The following is a 23358-nucleotide window of genomic DNA, read 5'->3' as shown; positions in this document are numbered from 1 at the left end:
CTGCCTAGCACTTGATAGAAACTTATTAAATACTTTGATGAATTATCGAATGTCGTATTTCAAGCATGGATAGACTAATTACCTTTGAATAAAATGATGGTAATCTTTTATTGCACTTAGAAATCTCAATCTAGCTTTCCAGAAAAAAAATGAGGACACTGACTTTGGGAGGCTGAAATGGGAGGATTGCTTGAGGCCAGGAGTTCAAGGTTACAGGGAGCTGTGATTGTGCCACTGCTCTCCAGCCTGGGTGACAGAGCAAAATGCTGTATATAAAAGAGTAATAAAATAAAAGGATATTGAAAATGGTTTGGATGGTGTGTATGTCTCAAAGAACAGCAAAAGCCATGTCCAAATGTCCCTAAGTTACTGAGATGCTGAAAGCTTCTCTGAAGCTCAATGTTTACTCTGATGTTACAGAAGAAATTGTGATTTTTAAAATGCAGCTTTAAAAGTTTATGGACAAGATAAAAACGACACCAAGTGAAAGCAAGAAGATACCATATTACAGCAATAATAATAAACAATCATGAGCTTTAAATCTTACAGCAGTCCTGCTGTTCAGAAACAAACCAAAAAGAACCTTGAAAATGAAAACCACTACAGCTCCTTTTATCCCACCTTCAGGGAACGATGCCGTTCACTCCATATGAACCAGAGGCTGGGGAGGAGGAATGCAGTTTTGCCCTACCAAAGAATGTTCCAGAAGAGCTGAGAAGAGGGTGTGGTAATGGGAGCAAGCAAGCAGATGAATGGCAAAAGAGCACAGCAGAAGGAACCACATGGATAGCGAGCAGCATTGCCAGCTTGGGAAAGTCTGAGGCAGCATTCCGTCGGGCAGGAGAAGTCAGGGGAAGTAGGGGGAAGCATTTGTGAACCTGCATGGTGTTAAGATGACAGTTTTGAGGAGGGCAGAGAGAAGGTATGGGCCACACTTAAAAAAGAACTCACTTTGTTTTAAAGATAGCGGCAAAACAAACAAGTATACCTCATGGGATTGCTATACCTAAAAACGCTTTATGGTGACATGCAGGCAGGTCAAGATGGGGGATGTTAGGATTACTCTTGCCATTGGTTTTTGTCCAATTAGAACTGTTAACTATAAAATGTAGTTTCAGAGCATTAAAAAATGGTGCAAATTTCATCACTTGTTTGCTGTCAGTCCCCAAGAGAAAACAAGAATGGGATCAGTGCACTAATAAATCATGGCTGCCCCTTGGAGGCATGGGGGTCTGCCCTGGGGGACACACACATACACAGCAGGAGGGTATGACCTGGAGGCAGGTGTTTGAGGCTGCTTCTGAGAAGGAGCAGTGTAACCAGCAGGACCAAAGCTATTTGTTAAGGGCCAGGCCTGTCCCAGGTCTGGGATGGAAAGTACTCCATTTTCTCAGCGGGTAGCTGCTCCTGAGATGTTCTTGAAGGGAACCAACAGGTAGACTTAGACAATGCAATGTTATCATGGACTGCGGGGCTCTGCGATTCCTGAGCCTATGCTCTGGGTTCAAAGGGAGTCCTGACTGTGGAAATCCACTCCTTCCACCCACTGGCCTGATGCCAGCTGCCAAACTCAACAAGGAGGGCAGGGGTGTGCTTCATGGAAATGTCCTGGGCATCATACGCCTTTTCATTTCTGTGGATGAGGTTCACAAGTAAAATAGAGTATTTAGAAATGAGGAATTTACTCAGTTCATGGGAATGAATATAAAGTCCTCTAATAATTTGCTGATTTCCATTTCATTCAATCAATAAATATGTAATAAATGGCATGGATCATACACCATACCATATGCTGAGGATACTACTGTGAACAAATTAAAATGTTTCTCTTTCCATGAGAAGCACATTTCAGAAAGTGGCAGAATTTAGAAAAGAAACTAACCAGTGTGAGGCCAATAAAACCAAGAGTCAATCTGAATCAATAGCTCTATTCTACAGTAAGTGGGAGGTATAGTAAAGAAGTACAAGCCCATAGATGAATATCAGGTACAAAGGGGTTCATAGATGAATTTGCACACACACGCCACGAAGCTCGATCCATAGCCTGCCATTCCGTCTTCACCCATCCTTCCAGTTCACTTTCCTCTCATTCCCTGGAAAACCCCCTCCACGTGACCACAGTAAACTCCTCAGGTGACTGCAGGTTTCATTAATCATTTCTTAAACAGAAGATTAAAAAAAAAAAAAAAGACAGGTACTTTGCTGCAAGTCACAGCATTTAGAATAGAGTTCAATGTGAACAATATTTCATTCAATTGTCATTGCATCTCATGTTTGTCCAGTGGGATTTCAAAGCATTCATCTCTACATCAGGTAGAACTTTGTTCTTCCTTTGAAGCACACAAAAAATGTGATTCTTTAACATGTCTGCTAACTCCAAAAACAGAAAGAGTTGGTCACATACTGACTATTCACAAATCATTCCATTCTAATCAACAGATTTATAAATTATTTTCACTCCTGAGAGGTAAGTCTCAATCCCTTTCAAAGCTAAGAGGCTTCAACCAGATAGAATACTGATTATGTTTAATTAATTTAATAAGGTCTTAGTGTCATTCTCAGCCTTACTACAATTATTATAATGCATCATGTAACATATTCAATTTCACAAATATTCGTGTAACATTTTAAAACCAAAAAATGTTGAAGATATAGAAACAAATTTTGGAATAAAGATTGAAACAAATTTTTATATTTAATGAAAAGATGTTCCTACTACTTTGACATGTGGCAATGACATTTGACACCAAAGTTGTTTCTATACAGCACAAAGTAAACAAAATTATCTGACTATAGATTAGGCCAAAAATTATTAACATGGCCATCTTACTTGTTGGCTTTAGTCAAACAAATGAGAAGGAAAATTTTAATTCATTATCTGCTTTTAAAAATTACAAAAATAATTCAGCTCCGTCCTAAATAATACTATAACAATTCAACTATAGATTCTGGCAAGGCCTTGTAAATGATTTTTTTAAAAAGAAGACTTTCTGCCATTTATATATACAGTTTCCATTCAGGTTCATTAGAGGCAGAGCCCAAGCTGAGCAGAGGTGAGTGAATCAGGCTACGGCCCCGAGGCAACTATCCAACTCTCAGGCAGAGCTCCAAAGTATGTCAAAGGTGTGTGTGTGTGTGTGTGTGTGTGTGTGTGTGTGTGCGCGCGCGCGCGTGCGTAGTGTTGTATTTGAGCCATGCATTGTTTTCTGAAAAACAAAAATTATTTACCTCATAATTACATTTCTAAAGTGATAATTATACTGAGCAATTTTAAAAACCCACGAAAATCAATTCCAAAGGCACAAAGACAAATTTTGTTCCAAGTTTTTTCTTTCCCCCATGTGAATCTAGAGAGTTGGTACCAGAAATCAATATCTACATGTCCAGCAGAATAATTCCATAGAACTACCTAATCACTAGAATTAATATGATATGTTACAGTAATTTAAATTTTATTATTTTATCCTTTTATCATCAAGGGTAATTACGTGATCTGTACTATCCAGCATAAATTCTGAATAGCAAACTACTCCCTAATTTTAGTGTGTCTATAACTTGGACAAGTTCACGGTATCTTAACTCTTTCTAGAATAACACTGTGTGCCCTGGCTCACTACTCTGTTTCCCCAACAGAGGGTCATTTGGGCACAGGGTAGGTGCTCAGGAGTTGGTAAGTGTGGGAATGTCAAATGGTGCAGCCACTTTGGAAGACAGTTTGGTAGTTTCTTATATAATAAAACATACTCTTCCCATGTAATCCAGCAATCATGCTGCTCGGTATCTACCCAAATGAACTGAAAACTTATGTCCACACAAAACCCTGCATACAGATGTTTATAGCAGCCTTTGCTCATAATTGCCACAATTTAGAAGCAACCAAGAAGTCCTTCAATAGGTGAAGTGATAAACTGTAGTTACCTCCAGACAACAGAATTTTATTCAGCATTAAAAAGGAATGCGCTGTCAAGCTACAAAAGATATGAAGGAATCCTAAACGCATACTGCTAAGTGAAAGAAGACAATCCACAGAGGCTACACACTATATGATTCCAACTATACAGCATTTTGGAAAAGGCACAACTTCAGACAATAACAACATCAAGTCATTGCCAGGAGTTTGTGGGGATGGAGGCGGGCTGAATAGGTGGGGCACAAGGGGGGGTTTCAGGTAATGAAACTATTCTTTGTGATGCTGTCATGATAAATACACGTCATCATTCATTTAAAACACAACAAGTGAACCCTAATGTAAACTATGGACTTTAGTTAATAATAATGCATCAATATTTTCCATCAATTGTAACAAATGTACCATACTAATGCAAGATATTAATAATAGAGGAAACTGGAAATGGCTGGTGGGAGAAGGGGGAGAGAGCATATGGGAACTTTCTGTACTTCCTGTTCAATTTTTCTGTAAACCCAAAACTTCCCAAACAAAGATACACTGAAATAAAAGAGGCCAGGGGTCTCAAAAGTACCATTTTCTGAAGAATATTTACTGAGCAGTTTCTAACCCATGTTCCCAAAGTGTCAAAGACAAAAAATTTACACATCCTAATAATATGAATGCCCTGGACCAGTAGCCCACCTAGAGAGGTCTTTCCCAGGGTGGAGTTCACCTGCCTATAAAACGAACAGAAGTTCATTTGTTAACGTAAGAAAGGTAAGGCTTACTTAAAGTCAGAACATGTGCTACAGTGAGTTTAGGGAACCAAGAAAAGGGAGAATCAAATGACAATGAAACTCCTCTTAGGCTCAACCAGAAACCCGTGAATGAATGGCAAAGTCACCTTTGGCACAGGACATTGGTGAAGCAGCAGGCTCCATTACCAGGAATCCCTAATTAACTTCTGCCAAGCAATTTCCTAGCTAACTGAAGCTGATTGTGAAAACAAACCCTCCTCTAACTTGCACACATGTTCATGCACCATTGTAGAAGTTCAGGGTAGTTATTACTGAGTTGTCACAGGCTCATTAATTATACACTATACTGTATTTAGCTTTACTCTGGTAAATCTTTTTTAATTGCCCAGCCTGCATTTACGGAGCATCTTTATTTAACACGCTCCCAACTCTGTTTATGTTTATGCCTTTTCCAATAATTCATTAAGTAGAGTTCTTAACCAGTACTACCAGAATCTTTAGTGAGAACCCGGCCAAGCCCACGTAAATGCTTTCACTCCACTTATTATGGAGCCTTTTAAAGCTCAGAAGATTTTTCAAGGCCAACTCTCACTCACACTTCCTTTTCCCCACCTCTGAAGAGTACAGGCGACTTCTTTCTCCAGCATTTTCGAACTGCAATTCAAGCTTTGCCACTTTGAAAAGGAAACGGTTTGAGAATACATGTCTGAGTGTGGCCTGCGAATCTCCCCTGACGTTCACGGGGGAGAGTGTCATTCCCCGACATGGTCAACTTCGGATTCCTTAAGAGAGCACCCACGCTGCTGGTTAGTTTCGCCCCAGACTCCCTTCTCATCTGCTGTCCTTCTCTCCCTCTCCCCTTCCATTTCAGCCCTCTACACAACACAGCAGAAGATGCCTTTGCCCATTCCTTTCTTTCTGCTTAACACTCTCTTAAGTCCCACTCAAAAGGAGTCCCTTCTGGGGGGCACTTCCCACTGTGGGAGTCCCTTCCTAGACTATGTTCTCTCCGCCATTACTGATAATACAGGGCACCTTTGAGGTATAAACAGTTATAAATGGCAGACTCTTGCAGGACAGTGAATTCCTTGAAGTCAGAGAGCACATTTTAATAAGACATGCGTGCACAGAGCCTGCACATAGTGAATGCTTGGTAAATATTTATTAAATGAACAAGTGCAGGCATTTCTACTCCACAGTATCTGAGTTTAATTAAATCATCTCTGCTTCTTCCAACACATCCTAACCTATATAACTACACGATCACATGTATATATGGAAGAAAATCATGAAAAAAAAAGTCATTGCTAGAGATTTGCATGTTTCTTATAGCATATTACTCGGTATCAAAAATCTAAGTAAATTAGAACCCACTTTTATGCCACGAACATTAAAAAACATATTTAGCAACCACCTAGTCTCTCAGAAAAAACTATACTTTGCAAAGGGACCATTTAACTAAAAGAAAAATGATACTGCACAATTATTCATGGAATGCTGCAAAAAAAAAATTCAAATAAGGGCTAGAATACAGTTAGTGAGCCCTTTCAATGCAAGTCATATCCACTTTTGAAGGGCATCTTTTAAACAGGCACAAGGGAACTCTTTTGATTTTTAGAAATGAATATTTGGAATTGTTCATACAAAGACTAGCTGTATCTGACGCTGAAAATTTTGAATTGCATGCATTTGAGATTGATGAATCTTCTAGCACTTGCATATGCTAAAAGGACCGTTAGAGTTGGTCCTCTTAGATAGGTCTTAGGAGGTCAGTTTGAAATTTATCACATAGATGTAAATCCTGATGGCCTCAGAGAGAGAGAGAGATGTGACAGAGGGGCTTTGCCTTGAATGCTTGTAGTAGAATTCATAATTCACGAACATATGTGGGGTAGAATGCTGCATATACTATGCAAAGCATGACTACATACAAAATGAGGATATAAATACAAGCTAATTATATACTATTCACATGGGAATGGAACCTACTCGGCATTCTTTAGTACTACGCATTTCCCAAAGGAAACATGTATTCTACCAGTAGGTATCAAATGAATTTGACACATTATAGATAAAATTGACCTGTAGTCTGTGTTTGAAATCTGGTGTGAAATATCAATCCCAGGAGCAGTTTATCAGAAATCTAGCACAGGTGAATAAAATGTGAATATGAGTCCATATGGAGATATTCCATAAGGTATATAAAAAGAATTGATATTTTTGGTTTAGGTGTCAGTTTTCATAAAATACAGAACTGGAAAAAACTTCAGAAATGATCTGATTTAACTCCCACCCAACATTTTATAGCTGAGAATTTAACAGCACAAAATGAAGACTCAAATCTGATTCTAAGAGCTGTGTCTCTCCCCACCCTGGTGGTCAGAGGAAAATCCCATAATTGGTCTTAATCAGTTCTCATTGGTAGTCTGAAAGGTCAAGAAATGCTCCTCCAGGTGAGTCTTGGGTTAACCTTGGAATAGTAAGATATAGTGGGAAAACATGAGATCTGGAAACAAAAGCCGTGAAAATGAGCCCAGGTACTTGCTACTTGGTAGCTGTGTGCACTTGAGCAAGTCTCCTGCCCTCTCTGAACCTCAGCTGGTTCATCTTCAGATGGGAACAGCAATATTACCTACCCTGGGAGCCTGATGAGAAGATCGGGGTTTAACAGAATGAATGTGCATGGCAAGTCACAACGGCACTTACAAAGATTTTACTCTGTATCATCATCATCAAATACTATTTATTACTCCACCAAATAAGCACAGCGTGTCGCTCGGCCTTAAGCAAGGCAGGAAGCAGGGAAGACAATGAGCCTTACTCATATTGGGGATTTTGTCTCCTAAAGAGCATTTTTACCAGCAGCTAATCTTATTTACAAAATCCATTAAGTAAACCTGCCTCAGCAGCAAAATGACTCACTGCCCTTCCCCTGGTAACTTCTAGTAAATTCTTGTCTAGTATTTTGAAACATTTCACTTAGGATTTCCCTCTTCTCATTCCTCAAGAAGCTCTGATATCAGCTCAGCAGTGTTCAATAGAATAAAACAAGGCAAGCCACATACACAATTCAAATTTTCTGGTAGCCGTATTTATAAAGTAAAGACAACAAGTAAAATTAACTTTCACCATACATTTTTTTTAATCTGGTGTATCCAAAACATTATTGGTTCAACATGAAATCAGTATAAAAATAATACGATAGAGATTACCTTTCTTTTTCATACTAAGTCTTTCAAGATCCCTTGGGTATCTGACACTTAGAACACATCTCAATAGGGACCAGCCCATTGCAAGTGCTCAGCGGGCACAGGTGGGTGGTAGCAACCATATGGAAAGCCATGTTGGGTGACCACACCTACTGAAAGAGCAGACTTAGAAAAATTAACTTAGTAACTCTCCATGGAAACACTTAAGAACACTGAACCAAACAATCACCTCCCAGCACACACATGGGGGAGGGAACCCTTGCAAGAAAAGTGACAGCATGGCAACACCAGCTGTTACACGAAAGGGAAATCAGAAAACTATTACTTTGAGAAGAGGCATTTCTGGGAAGGTCATCCTTTTCTATCTCGTTTAATGTGAAATAAGGAAATGAATAGCATGTCTACACAAATATGCATTTTATAAGGCACCACTCTCATTATCCCTTGATTCTAAACTACAGACACTGACATGTCTTGTCATATTGTTGACTGTCACATTTCTTAATTAGGAAGACAAACGGTGAAGCATGCAGGCAAGTTGAACCATCCTATCTCTCCTTATGGTAAATCTGTGCCTTGTGGACCTCAGGGGTCACTGTCGGGAGGGGAATGGCAGGGAGCAGGCTGTTCACCGGAACTCTTTCTGTATTATTTTATGTAAATAGGCAGCTAACTCCTGGTTGGGGCTTAGTCCTTCATGCCTGGAGTCCCAGTTCAATTTTCCTCAGCTCCTATCTCAGTTCTTCTTTCTCCATGTAGGAAAGGCTTCTCGGTCTAGGAGACTAAAAGCTAAGGCAGGGGACTGCTCAGAAGCCCAGCCTCTTTCTCCACTATCCCTTCCATCCAGCCAGCATACATAACCTTTGTCCACCTTCACTACTTCTTTTTCAGAAAAATATAAATAAGAAGCCCAGAACCAGCCCACTCCACTTCTCTGAGCAAAGAGACAACTGCTATCGTGCCTTGGTGAGAGCTCTTCACTCTCTATTCTCAACGTCTGGTTACTCTGAAGCCAATGATTTCCTTGGCATCCACAACTGTTGTAAAGGCCTGGTCCCTCTCTCACCACCTGCTGCCCACTTTGATGACTCCAGTCCTAACGCCCAAATGATGTTAGGTCTGAGTTCTCCATAAAACTGTGAGTGGCGAGCAGTCAATGTGCTTAATTATTTTCTTAGAGATTGGTTCTACAATGCAAAACCATAAAATAATGGACTTTTGATAAAGATTTAAAACTTTCACTTCTCTTGTCAATCAAAAAAATTCACATTTTGCTTAAAGCATTGTCTATAAGGAGATTCATTTTTGTGTGTGTATGCACCTATTGTGGATAAGCTTCTAAGCAATAACCTTGCTATCCTACACTTGCTATACAGCCTAGCTCATACTAGGTGTTTGGTGAGAAAGCCAGTTACAAATGTCCAGAGCAACCCTATTTCCCACTAATGTCCAGCTCGGATTAACCTTTCCTGACCACTCGAGCTGAAATTTCCCTCTTCTGTAGCAGCGGTAGTTGCCCCATGCTTTTCAAACTCAAACATGCATATTCATCACCTGGGCATCTTGCTGAAATGCTGGTGGCAGATTCAGCAGGGCTAGGGTGGGCCTGAGATGCTGCATGTCTGAGAAGCTCCCAAGAGATGCTGACACATTGGGTCTACAGATTCCACCTTCAGTAACAAGGCCACAGCCCCATCTTTGGCACACCATCACAAAGATCTGGGGGGATGCCCATGACTGGACTCCTTTCCTAGTGAGTAGACTTATTGAAAGCAATTATTTTAATGTATTTTCCATACTCTAATCCTAAGCAGATGTCTGCGGAGTCCATGAACAAAGGGCTATCATTGGTTGCTTCTTTAGTCATTCTATTCTCAGCAACTGATCATAGTGACCAGGCAGTGGTTTAGAAGATGAGTCGCTCATGAGCTTGCAAGCAATTGACGTCCTTGAGTGAGAACCTGTCTGCAGTCCCAGCTCTCTACCCTCCCCTCAGTGGGAACAGAAGTAGACCTATTGTGAATATAAATCCAACAAATTTCTCTTCAGTTTTATATTTTCCTTACTTGAAGCATGGGCATGGTTTACTGTTTGGATGTCCTTGATTTCAGATTCTCACCTACCTCTTCAATTAGTAAGCTTATTTTTGGCCTTTGCTTGGATTCCCAGGTTTGGGATGATGTGCTTTGGCCTAGACCCTCTGGACTCTGACTTCCTGCCCACTTCTGATAACACAAAATTCTCAGTCAGACACCGACAAACTGCTGACTTCACTGGTGCTCTCAATACATTTTTCAAACAAAGATATATCAGCAGCCAACAAATGTATGGAAAAAATGTTCAACACCACTAATCATCAGAGAAATGCAAATTAAAACCATGAGACACCACCTCACACCAGTTAGAAAGGCTATTATTAAAAAGTCAAAAAATTACAGATGCCTGCGACGTTGCAGAGAAAAGGGAACACTTTCCTACACTGCTGATGGAAGTCTAAATTAGTTCAACCATTGTGGAAAGCAGTGTGACAATCCCTCAAAGAGCTAAAAACAGGACTACCATTTGACCCAGCAATGCCATTTCTGGGTATATACCCAAAGGAATATAAATTGTTCTATGAAAAAAACACGTGCATGTTCTATGTTCACTGCAGCACTGTTCACAATAGCAAAGATAAAAAATCAACTTAAATGCCCATCAATCTCTGGATAAAGAAAATGTGGTACATAGATACCATGAAATACTATACAGCCATTAAAAAGAATCAAACTAAATGCCCATCAATCTCTGGATAAAGAAAATGTGGTACATAGACACCATGAAATACTAGACAGCCATTTTGCAGCAACTAGATAGAACTGGAAGTCATTATCCTAAGTGAAATGACATAAACAGTCAAAAAAAAAAAACCACGTTCTCACTTACAAGTGGAAGCTAAAGAATGAGTAGACATGGACATACTGAGTGGAATAACAGACACGGGACTCCAAAAGGTGGAAGGCTGGAAGGGGCTTGAGGAATGAAATGCTACCTATTGGGCACGATGTTCACTATTTGGGTGACATGTATACTAAAACACTAAAAATTCAGACTTCACCACTACCTAATGCATCCATGCAACACAATTGCACATGAACCCCCTAAATCTATAAAAATTAATAAATATACATCAAGTTGACCCCATAAACCTGACCATTTTCACAGCTCAAGTTTTTCTTTATTTGCCCCTGGAACAAACTCATCTAACAGGAGTTTGGCCTGGCTGGTGAAGCCCTGCTTTAGGCTTGGCTGTGATGCATCTCATAACGGAGGTCAGAACAAATTTTCCTACTCTTTCTAAGAACTGAAAATCTGCTCTCTGATAGTGCAATAAAATTATTTCTTTTTGTTCATTTCTCTCATGGCTAAATTTTTCTTCCACTAGCTAACAGATGCATGCCTTATGGACAGCACCCTACACTTTTATTAGCAAATTAGAGAATGTGACACATTGATATTTTCTAGAATACTTGCATGCTTGTTTGATAAAAATCTTCAGGCTTCCTCCCTCTTTCTCATTTGATTCCACTCTTATTTCAAACTAGGTAGATATTATATCCTTAAATAATTGTGACTCTTTATGACTTTTCAGAAATAAAACCTAAGCTAATATTTGTGCTTTCCTTACGATGGCGTAAGGAAACCCACACCCTTTTAGAATTCAAGTTTTCAAACCTAGCCATCACCCCATCAGGAAAAAAATCCCATGAGATACATATCTGTAACTGTCACTCTTAAGATAGTATGTTTACTGGAAATACAAAACCTTATCGAAATATGACTCTTAATTTATGTTATAATAACAAATTCAAGTATTATAAACTGTTTGGGACAGTCTTCTGGAATTAGCCTACATTTTTAAAATAGATTGTTATTAATTTCACTTTTGTAACATAGGAAGTTAATGAATGAGCTAGAAATCTATCAGAACAAAAAAGCCTTTACAAATCATTTCCTCACCTCACTAAAGGATCATTTCCTCATTGTCACTGTCACACTGATATGGTGACTATGCCATGAAGTAATGACAGAAGTTATAGGGAATCATTTAGTCACTGTTATTGCTACAATCGCTACCTTTGTTTTGATTATTAACTCTCTGCTACTTAAAAAAGAAAAAGAAAAAAAGACCTGAAAAGTAAAGAATTCAGCCCCAGACTGAGATCTTTATTCATGACTATTATCTGTACTGCAGGAAAAGGAAGTCAGACCACTTTCACATGGATAAAATCTGTCAGATTGGTGATTCAGAAAGGCAACCTTGTCCTTCTTAAACACAGTGGCCTTGAAGGGAAGTCAAACCAGTCATCTCAAGTCTTTTTCAAGTGATATTCACTACAGATCCTACTTCTATATATGCATGATTCTCTGTTTGACTCATCCTTACTCACCCCACACATTGCCCACTGCTCTGTTTATATAAAAGGATTCCCCAACGGGGAAATATGGCATGTGTATAAATTAAACAAAAGAAGTAGAACTGATTCAAACAGCCTACTTATGAATCATAAAGATGAGAAAATAGTTTGACATACTTTGTTCAGATAATTTTAAAGCAGATGCTTAAAGATTTCTAAAAATTTTAAATCTGAAATGTTGGCATGGGGTTAAAAATCATTCGGTTTCACATCAGATTTCTAAAATCCTAGAATCCAGGGAATTCTTATCCCCAGGGAATTCTCAGGGCAGGCTAACACAATGCCCTCTTCTTCTAGCAGAGTGTACCATATCCCTCTTTTTAATAAGGATAGGTCTGGATGTCGTATCTTTGTATAGAGTTTACATCCAATTTTAAGCATATTAAATCAGTGACAGTATAACCCAGGACAAGTTTTTCATTTAAACGCAAATCTAGCTCTGACAACCATTTTCCCATTGACATAATGGATAGTTCTTTCAAGCCTGTGAAGCCTTGTTCTTATTTGTTAATCACAGCACTCCAGCTGTGCATACCTCACCACATGAAACCTAGATGGCAATTTTGGCTTCCCTGGTCTATATGGTATATATCTTAGAATCAGTGACACAGAACACTTTTGACATCATTTTAAATATATAGATACGTGTTTTAATGAAAATTGTTTTATTTGATGATAACTAAAATTTAGAAATGACATAAAGTTAATTGCATTATATAAAGATACCTAAGACTATGTATAAATAATGCCAGTTCCTGGGAGTTTAGACACTAATATTATCAACCCTGGAAAGTCCCTTGTAGATCCCTTTAGACTTACATAAACAGAGAAAGGCTTCAACAGTGGCCATAGAATATCTACAGAGATTCTAGTGCATACACCCTAGGTACTGGGCAAGTGGAAAGAATGTATCATAAAAGCAGAATCAGAACTTTAGACCTGGAGAGAACCTAGGATGTTGTTTTCAACCAATCACATCATACAGATAAAAAAAATTAAGACTCAGAAGGAGGAAACCAAAAGAAAACCTAGTTTGTGAGGCTCCAGGAGCTGAGCCGTGTGTGTCAACTACACCCATGATGGCACATGACCCAGAGCAGTCAGATAGCCTTCCTGGGATCTGCAGCTACTGGGGACCAAATCATTTCTTCTGATATTCCATTTAGTCCAATTCCCAAAAGGACAGATGCCTCTTTAAGTAAACTCTATCACTTGTCAGTGACCCTCCCCCTCCATTTTAGGGTTAGAAAAGACCTAATAGTGTCATTGAGACCACCTCAGGGGGTTCTGGACTGATTCATTTTCATTTTAACCCTTCTATAATTTCTCCTACAATCAGCAATCTGTATCAGTCCTATACATATACTAGATGTGGACTTGATATTTTATGATGATAAGAATTACAGTGACGATGGTGGTGGTGGTAGTAACGGTGGAGGCTATAAATATTTTGAATAGACTGAAGCATAAAAAATACCAAAAACCATTCCATCTATATTTTCAGACAGTCAAGTGTAGGTAAGAATTCAATGAAAAATACCTGCCAGATAGCTTCTCCATCTCATCAGCAAGAACAGGAATACAAAACTGGGCTTCTAGCTGCATTTTTCTCAGAGAGTGATTAGTGCTTCATGAAATTTACCCCTATTTCCCCAATACTAGTAATCTACAAAAAGAGCTGGGATGATTTTTCCTATCCCTCCCAGAGGGCATTACACTTTTCTGATTCACTGCACCATTAGAGTCTCAGAGAAGCCACTAAGTAGCAAGTTTAGCTACACTTTCATTAAGATGAAAGAATAGTGCCTGGGTTCTATTCACAGATCAGTAGATACTCACTGAGTATGTGTTCTCTTTTTTCCTCCCCCTAAGATGAAGTCTCACTCTGTCACCCAGGCTGGAGTGCAGTGGTACGATCTCGGCTCACTGCAACCTCTGCCTCCCAGGTTCAAGTGATTCTCTTGCCTCAGCTTCCCAAGTAGCTGGGACTGCAGTTGTGTGCCACCACACCTGGCTAATTTTTTGTATTTTTAGTAGAGACAAGGTTTCACCATGTTAGCCAGGATGGTCTCGATCGCCTGACCTGGTGATCTGCCCCACCTCAGCCTCCCAAAGTGCTGGGATTATAGGCGTGAGCCATTGCGCCCAGCCTGAGTATGTATTCTTTTACATTAAGTTCCACAAGTACTAGACTAACTTCTCGAGAACTTGCCCATGGTCTTCCTTCCTGACCAGTCATGCTGTCACTTAACATGGACACCATCATGTTGCTGGATGAAGACACGTCTTACGATGGTCAGAATCATGCAATGCCATTTAAGAGAGTATTTTTATTGAACATTATTAAATATGATTTTCCCTAAATTCCAACAACTCATTAGAACTATTTTATAAGATCACACCTGATAAAACATTCCCTCATGACTAGCACCATACTGAGTCTCACATGTGAAAATGCATAAGAATAATAATTCCAGCTCTAATGTTTAGTCTTGCTTTCATAGGTCCAGTTAGTGTTCCATACAAATTTCTAAAGTAAGTCAAAGAAATGTATTAATCAGATTAGCCAGTAAGTCTATGTAAAGGAGAATCAGTCCATTATTTGTTAGACAGTGATTGATGTTTTTTAAATTCATAGGTGGACTCTTTCATTCAAACTGTAACATATAAAACATACTTACTAGCAAGTTGTGTGCTTGGATACTCAATCATAAAGAAACATTTTATAAGAGATTGAGCATAGACTTTCAAAGCTATTGCCCCAAGGATGTGTGGACATTGTTCAAAACTGATAGTACACATGTACATAAATGCTCCACATTCAACAGTTCTGTTAAGTTAGTCTGCTGGAGAGTAATAAGTATAAAAATATTTACCCTTGTTCACTTCAGTAAACACTCATTGTTCAAGTGAATGGAAGAAATTTACAACCTTTACACTAGTTATTGCAAAGATATCACATAAATATATCCACTATAGAGATTTATACATAAATTATTCCAATTCATACAGAAACCCAGGTAAATACACAAGGAGCCATCTGATTGTGTGTGTATTTATATCTGCCGGCAAACTCAGAGATCTCAGGGGTGGCCTATGGATTTGTGATGCTGCAGGAAGATACTGAATCTATAATGAATAGATTTTAAAGTGGCACAATTGCATTGTTGCAAGAAAATGCATTCAAATTCTTCATCCACAAAAAAGCAAAGGTTAGTCTACTATGTTTGGAGCAGCATGTAATGATAAAGATCTTAAAATCTCAGAACTGGAAGATGATTTTCTAGTACTGGTAATGTAATGATAAAGATTATCATAAAACCTCAGAACTGGAAGATGATCTTTCCCTCTGTATGAGAGTCTCTCTACCACATCTCTACCTAATTTCCTGATTGCTTAGACACTCCAGTGATGGGAAACTCACTGCTTTTAAGGAAGCCCAGTGGATCTGCGGATATCTTTGACTACTAAAAAAATTCTTCCTTCTATCAATTCAAAATCTGTTCCTATAGGTCCCACCTGTTTTGTCCCAGGGGGCCTATAAAAATGTCCAATGCCTCTTCCCTGTCACAACTGTTCAGTACTTACCACGGAGCTCTCAAGCTTTCAGGCTTCTCTTCTACCTCAACATCCTCAGTACCATTGGTCATTTTCCATGTTGCGCCCACCCCTCCCATATCAATATTGAGTTCTAGCTTAAAACCAGTCCAGAACTATATGACCCAAAGAGGAAAGCAATTAATATTTTCTCTCTCAATTTCCACATCTGCAAAATAGAAGTGTTACCTCCAAGATCATTCAAAGGATCAAATAAGAAATAGAACACAGAAGTTCTCTGGACAGTTAAAGGTGCCTAATAAACATGAGGAATATATTTCTATGGATCAGAAGATCTAACTTTCAATAAGGTAAAACCCAATGTATCCTAAGGGGAAAAAAACAAAAACAAAAACCTCTTCAAATAGTAACACCAAAGAAAGTTTTGCCAAGAATTTACTTCAGTATACATACAATTAAAAATTTCAACCAACTTGTTTTTCTGAAAAATGACTCTCCCATTATGATGGGTCTATTTATATGTCCCAATGACATCCAAACTCAAAGTCTATGAAGCCAATGAATTTCCATGAATGATAGACACATGACTGAGTCAGAGATGAATGATGACATAGCCTCTGAATCTTTCAACTTTCTGGCATTCCTTTAAATAACCAGTGTTTTAACATTTTTGTTAACAATTCTCACCCCATATAATCTCCTTCATGACTCCCTCATGTCTTCAAAATACAGTCTAAATTCCTTCCATTATCTGGCCCAACAAGTTCTCTGTCTTCCTCTCTAGCTACTCTCCCTCCCTCACTCCATATATAGAGCATGCACTTAACCCGCCTTGTTCTTTCTTGCCTCTCTGCCTTTACACCTTGTATCCAAGGTTCTAAATCCAATATCCCACTTTATTCAGAAAGCAGATTTTTCTCATCACTCAAATCTTTGCTCAGATATCCCCCTTTCCAGAGAGTCTTACCTGAACTATCAAGGTGGTGTGCATTTCCAGTTTATATCATAGCGCTTATTTTCCTCTATTGAGATGGTCTGTTGACTTTTCTGTCCTACCCACTAGACAATAGATTCCTTGAAATATATATATTTTATTCATCTTGGAATAATTAGTAACCAGCACAGTCTCTTGTACATAGCAGGTGCGCAGTGTATTTTGAATGACTAATTAATAGATATGTATAGAGAAGGAACACATATATGCAGAAAATAACCATTTGATAAACTCAGCAAATGGCACCAATCTTGCCTAATCTATACTGGAATTCAGGACTAACTCAGAATCAAAAAACACCTTTTTCAAAAGTCAAAGGTGTAACCTATATCCTCTCTAGTTTTTTTTACCCATTCCTTAACTCTAGAACCTCTTTATCATTTGCAAACAACTTCTCACATATTCACATACATTATGCTATTTAATCATTAAAACCACTCAGAGATCATGTTCCTTTATGGGATTTAATGAAACAACCTCAGTGTGTCCAAACGGTGTAGGAAGAAAGTCAATGAACTGAGAGTTGAAAGAGCTGAGCTCAAGTCTCTGTTTTACTGTTTAACTACTGGTGTGTTAGTGGAAAGACCCCCCTAATCTGTCTAAACAGCAGCTCCCTTTCCCACTTTGCCATTGGCAATGAAGATTATTGTTATTTTTATACATTGTTGTCATTATTATCCAAGCTGGCATCTAGAGGTAGCCAAGTCAGCAGAAAAAGCATAGACTGTATGATAAAACAGGTCCCGTTTTTAATCCTAGCTACACTACATAATAGTTGGGTGACCCTATTAAAAGGTTAAGCCAGTTACTTAACCTCTCTAAGCCAGTTTTCTCACATATACAGGGACTAATAATTTCCTCTTAGGTTATTTTAAAATTTAGATGACATAAAAAGTAGAAAAAACATTTGTGTATTTTTAAAGTGCCAGATAAAATTGTTATTATTCTTGTTTGGCCAAATTTAAGAATGGTGTTTTTATCAAAGTGCTTTGCATGCATCACCATAAGAATATTTAATAGATATGCCTTTAAAAAACTTACAACTGTAGCTTAGCTTATTAAAGGCTCTGAGAAGTCCTGCTGTAGAGAAATATGTTTAACTTTGTTTAACCTGTGATTTTCCCAGCCTATTTGAACACGGGATGCCATCAATACCTTCTGGAAGAGCAAGCATGACAAGAGCAGAAAAAAACTGTGTTTTCCCCACATTTTTCCCACATAACTCTCATGACAGAGACTCAAAATCAAAACCCAAAATATTAAGGATAGTGAAAACACTCCCCACTCTACCATCCCCTGACTTATTATTTACAATGTACATATTTTCTAGTAAACAATTAACTATGTGCATACATACATACATAGGAGAAATCCAGGTAGAATTTTAAGAATAAACTTCATAATTTCTGAAGGAAAAAGACATTTGGATGCGATTGATCAAAAGCTGAGGACAAAAAACTGTTCTCTTTGGGCATTTGTGATTCCCACTGGCTAAAGTGCACTCTTAGTAATTTCTGGAATCATGTGAAAAAAATAAGAAAGGAAAGTACTTTCTCATTCATTCACAGGCATAGTCCCTTTAAAGTCATAATTGCTCTTTTCACATGGTAGCAAAAATTCACTTCATTATTTCAAATAGCTCTTTCCCAGCATCACCTCCTGCGACTTTAAAGGCTGCCATTAATTTCCCATTAGTAAACTTTAATTAAAATGAATATGTATCATTGCTTTTAGCAGTTGCATTGTAATACATGTATAAATACATGCAAATCTTATCCACAATATTTCAATGGCAATTTCTAAACAACACTTTGTTGTTATTTCAAAATACTATATCTACAGAAAGCTTTTAGAATCTGGTCCTTCCCTAAAATAATTAGAATTTCATGGAAACACAATAAGCAGTTACCAACCTAGCTAAAATCTATTTTATTGATCCCTGAAAGTAGCATGTTAAAACATGAATAATGACCTCTGTGCCTTGAACCACTCAGTACTCTGGTGCCACTGCAATATTTGTGTATAATGTATTGAAAAGAAAAGCTACAAGAGGCAGAGAGATGCTTCTAATTTAAGAAATCATAGTGTCTAAGATGAGTCTAATAGAATAATCTGAGATGAGTTGCACTTCATCAGCTTATTATCAAAGATGCATCTACCACCCCAAAGTTCCATACAAATGTTCAACACTCAAGAGAAATGGAAACATATTAGAGCACATCTGAGAGTTAAGTTCCATAAGTTTTCTTATCCCTAATTTCCTACATTAGGCTAAAGTTTTATTTTTTAAAAAAAACATATACTTCATAAAGAGAAAATGAGGTTGATTAGTCTTAGATCATGCTTTCACCAGATTACTCTGGCATCCCCCACATAGCTTAACCAGAATCTGAGAATAGATTAGATGATAATTCAAACTTAACTACAAAACACATTATTCTGAAAATGTTGACAATATTTCCAGAATATGATATCTGATAATACTTCCAACTATAATACTTCCTCCTAGATGATCACATATTGTTAGTATTAACTTCAAAGTCTCTAAGGAAAATACTATAGAAATGCTTAACTAAAAGGAGCTATGTGTGACCACAGTTTCTCCAAGTGCTGGGGTCAGTTAATGCACTTGTTTGACAGCCTGCGGTTTTCTTTCTGCTTTCAAACCTTACCCTTCCATCCCTTCTCTCCCCACCCCCACTCCATACCTCTGCAATAACTTTTCTGTATGACAAGTTGGCCCAGTGACTATGGTCTATCTGAGATGTTTTTAGGCCCATATCTTTTCCTAATTATTTTTCATTTTCTGTATATTGTTCCCTGAGAAAATTAAGCATCATTTTTCAATTGGGAAGATGTTTGGTTTAGAAGGTAAACACACCTATAATTAAAAGGACTCCCTCGGTTCACAGAATTTGGTATCAGATTTTTCATGAAGTATGAATCTGTAAAAATAATGTGCAGTTTTTTAGTTATTAGGATAGAGAAGTATTTATTTACATACGTCTAGAAACTTTAAATGCGGTTAAAATTAAATGATTTCCAAAGCTTGATAAAATTTGAAAAAGATGACAAATGGAATGTGAAGCTTAATTTACCATATTATCAGATTAGAAATGCTAATCAGATGCACCCTAGCCACTCAGTAACTTCAGTAATTAAATTAAGCACTTAAGTCTTTCATCATACTTGAAGAGCATCTAGCTATAAGTCTTCCCAATAGTCATCCATGGGAAACATAGCTATCACATTTAACTAGCATTTCGAAAAGTTCCTCTGAGTCCAAAAATATGTATGAAGGTTTCCAACACCAATTTGTCAGACTGCATATCAAATATCACTTTCCCAGAAAGTATCTGCTTGGAAAACAGAAATACAATTTCACAATCTGAAAGGTCACCATCTATGGCAATGTTCAGTCTGCATTACAAAGCACTGGTCACAGGAAATGTTGTGAAATCACCACACTTGCTCTTCGCAGTTGAAAACCTGGCTGTTCGTTATAAATAAAAAGAAGTGTGTGGTTCTATTTCACAAATCCTCTGAGTTGTTTCCACAGGGGATACTTCGGCATAGTCAACAACTCATATCTTTTATCACAAAAATATCCACAAATAAAATTGAAAAAGAGCACTGGTATCACAGAGTGTAGTCCCAGATTGGTGTACTTTCTAGGAATTGTCCTCATTTCACTTACACTACCTATTTACTAAGTTACTTTAAAACCAAAAAAGCTCTGAGATGTTAGAATCTACAGACTTCCATACAAGTGATTTTATAAATGTAATATATTGCTTCAAAATCTACTAATAACACATAAAAGTCAAAAGAATGTATTCCTGAGCATACTATTTCATGCTGTTCCTAAGTCCATGCAGTGACTGTTCAAGCAGTGGTTTCCCTCCGCCCAAGTTTAGCCTTGTATTCCAGTTTGTAAGTGAAGTGATCCCTGTGTAAAAAGACTCGGTAGATCAGATGACAAGCAGCAAAGTGGCCAACGGATACGCCAAGTACAACTAAAGTTAACACAGTGCTCCACCCCTTCTCCAAAGGCTCATAGTTACATGAGAAATTAGGTATGGAGATATGGCAAGATAATCAGAAAGGGCAGTCTAAAAATAAATCTGGGCGCTGTAAAGTTTACTGACTCATGCTTGGAGATATATATATACACACATACATACATACACGTGTGTGTGTGTGTGTGTGTGTGTGTCAAGTCATTTGCCTATTGGGATCTTTACTCTGAGCAAAGCACTTCTTCAGCAGTGATCATTAACATGTGGGTACTTTTGAGCAGCAGCAACTCCCATCTCACTGGAATTAGTAATTTTTTTCCCAGGGAACAAAAGAAACCATCCAAATGGCAACACAAACCTCAATTTCAACATAATAAAAAAGGAGTTTTAGAAGATGTGACAGGAATCCTCTCCTACTCACTGAAACAGCATCACTAAAAACGCGGGGGGTGGGGGTGGGGGGTTGTGGCATGCAAAGAGTGAGAAGCCAGTGAGGCAGAGTGGGAAGACAGAGGGAAGAGGTGATCGAAACCACTTTGCTATCCTTCCCTTGCTTCTCACTTCCCTCCCATCCTAGGCTGAGATTGCAAATTTTAAAAATGCAAGCCCCAGTTCAAAAGAAACCCCCAAAAAACTGGAAGAGTGTGACTAAGGTTACTACCACAGCAACCCTGAAAGATTTCCGTGCAAAAGCAAAGCAGTGGGGATGTAGTAGCAGCAGCAAGCCTCCCTCCTCCCCCACCCCTGATACAGTACCTCCAGATTTGCCCGAGCTGCAAGATGTGGATGAGTGACTGCAGGAGCCAGATGCAGAAGGAGCAGGACGAAGACCTGTGACTGCCACTGGCCCGGGTAGCCCCGCTGCTGTTGCTGCCGCTGTTGGCCGCGGCGATGTTGCTCTTGCTGGCGTTGGATGCTTGCCTTTGCGGCGTGGAAGGACGAGCCTCGCCTTCCCCGGCTGCAGACCCACCACCGGCCACCGTCTTGCAATCCGCTCCAGGCTGAGGGCAGCTGGAGGCAGCTGCGGCCGCGGCGCTGTCCTCGGTGCTGAAATCGTGCACAAACCAGCGGAAGCTGAACACTTGCACCGACAGCGACCCGAGCACCACGAAGAAGAGCGTGAGCCCGAACCACCAGCGCTGGCCGCGCAGGTAGTAGTCCACGGCGAGCCAGACGTCCGTGCCCACGTCCGCGAAGTACACGGCCACGGCGGCCAGGATCCAGAGGCAGTCCCACAGTGAGTAGCGCCGCTGCTCCCTGCCCAGGCGCAGGCACAGCGCCGCCGAGCCCGCCCCGCCGCCGCCCGGGCCGCCAGCGCCGCCGCCGGAGCCGCCCGAGCCCCCGGAGCCGCCGCTCCCGGCGCAGCAGCAGCAGCAGCGCGAGCAGCCACCGCCGTCCGGGCAGCAGCCGCCCCCGGCCGCCTCCTCGTCCTCGGCTCCCGACCCCGACGGCAAGCCCGGAGCCAATCCCTGCACCGAGCCCGAGTGGTCCGAGTTCTGCAGCGGGGTGAACGCCACGTCGCTGCTCTTCTTCATTTTCAGCCTCCCGTCTGATTTAGCGGCCATGATGCCTCCACTCGGGAGGAGAGCCCTCCTTTATCTGACACCTTTCCCCGCTGTCTCCTCCTCCCGCCACCTCCTCGCCTCGCCCCGGCTTCCCTCCCAGGCGGCGCGGCTCCCCCTCCTCCTGCTCCTGAGCCGGTCGCCCGCCGCCCGCTGCCCGCCGGGCTGGGCGCTGGGCTGGGCTAGCGGCGCGCCTGGATCCGGCAGGAGCGCCGCCTGGCTGCCTGCGCGGAGCCAAGCTGCTCGGGGCGCCCCGCGCGCGCCCCTGCCCGCCGCCCGCGCTCCTCGCCGTCCCAGCTTCGCGGCTGCAGCCCGAGCCGCCGCCGCCTCCAGCAGCAGGAGCAGCAGCGGCCGCCGCGGCGCTCCTCGGACCTGCACATTCCTCTCCTCCCCTCGCGCGCGCTCCCTCCTCCCGCTTCCTCTCCTCCACCAGCTGACTCCGAGGGAGAGGATGACCTCATCCCTTCTCTTCCAGCTGCCGCCGTTCCCACCCTGGCTCGGGAGGGGCGAGCGAGGAGGAGGGCCCTGGAGGAGGGGCCGGGACCGAGGGGAGCGGCGGGCGGAGGGTGGGGGGACGGGCCTGGCGGGTCCCAGGGGCCGGGAGAAGCGGCCGAGGGGGCCTGAGGGAGACAGTCAAAGCCCCCACTCAGGGGATATCTGGAACGCTGGGTGGGTTTGAGCGACACCTGGGGGAGGGGAGGGGGAGGAGCGCGCCGGGAGGAGGGGCCCCCGCGTGCAGCCCTCGCGGAGGACCGCGGAGAGTGGGCACGGACGGGTGTGGCGGCGGCGAGGGCCAGGGAGGCGCAGGCCTCTTTGTATTCCACTCGGAGCCGCCGGCACCCGGAGCCGCCAGCAGCCGAGGGGCTGGGAGCGCGGCTGGGGCCCACGACGGTGGGGAGAACGGGTGTTACT

The 23358-nt window shown here is 40.8% G+C and overlaps 1 protein-coding gene across 3 annotated transcripts in view; it reads right to left on the bottom strand.

Moving 5' to 3' along the window:
• The window catches only part of XKR4 (XK related 4), a 427086-nt gene extending 404191 nt beyond the window's left edge, over positions 1 to 22895 (bottom strand). For all 3 annotated transcript variants that reach the window (XR_012514004.1, XR_012514005.1, XM_003935540.4), the window contains exon 1: positions 21641 to 22895. Coding sequence is in view for 1 of the 3 variants with exons in the window: in XM_003935540.4 (XP_003935589.3) it covers positions 21641 to 22449 (809 nt within the window). In the remaining 2 variants the exon portion in view is untranslated. The remainder of the gene's footprint in view (positions 1 to 21640) is intronic.
• Positions 22896 to 23358: the final 463 nt, after the last annotated feature.

The sequence above is a fragment of the Saimiri boliviensis genome, chromosome 15 (genome assembly GCF_048565385.1).
Source record: "Saimiri boliviensis isolate mSaiBol1 chromosome 15, mSaiBol1.pri, whole genome shotgun sequence".
Lineage (NCBI taxonomy): Eukaryota > Metazoa > Chordata > Mammalia > Primates > Cebidae > Saimiri > Saimiri boliviensis.
Note: the sequence above shows the minus strand (reverse complement) of the source record. Positions and strands in the feature narration are given on the sequence as shown.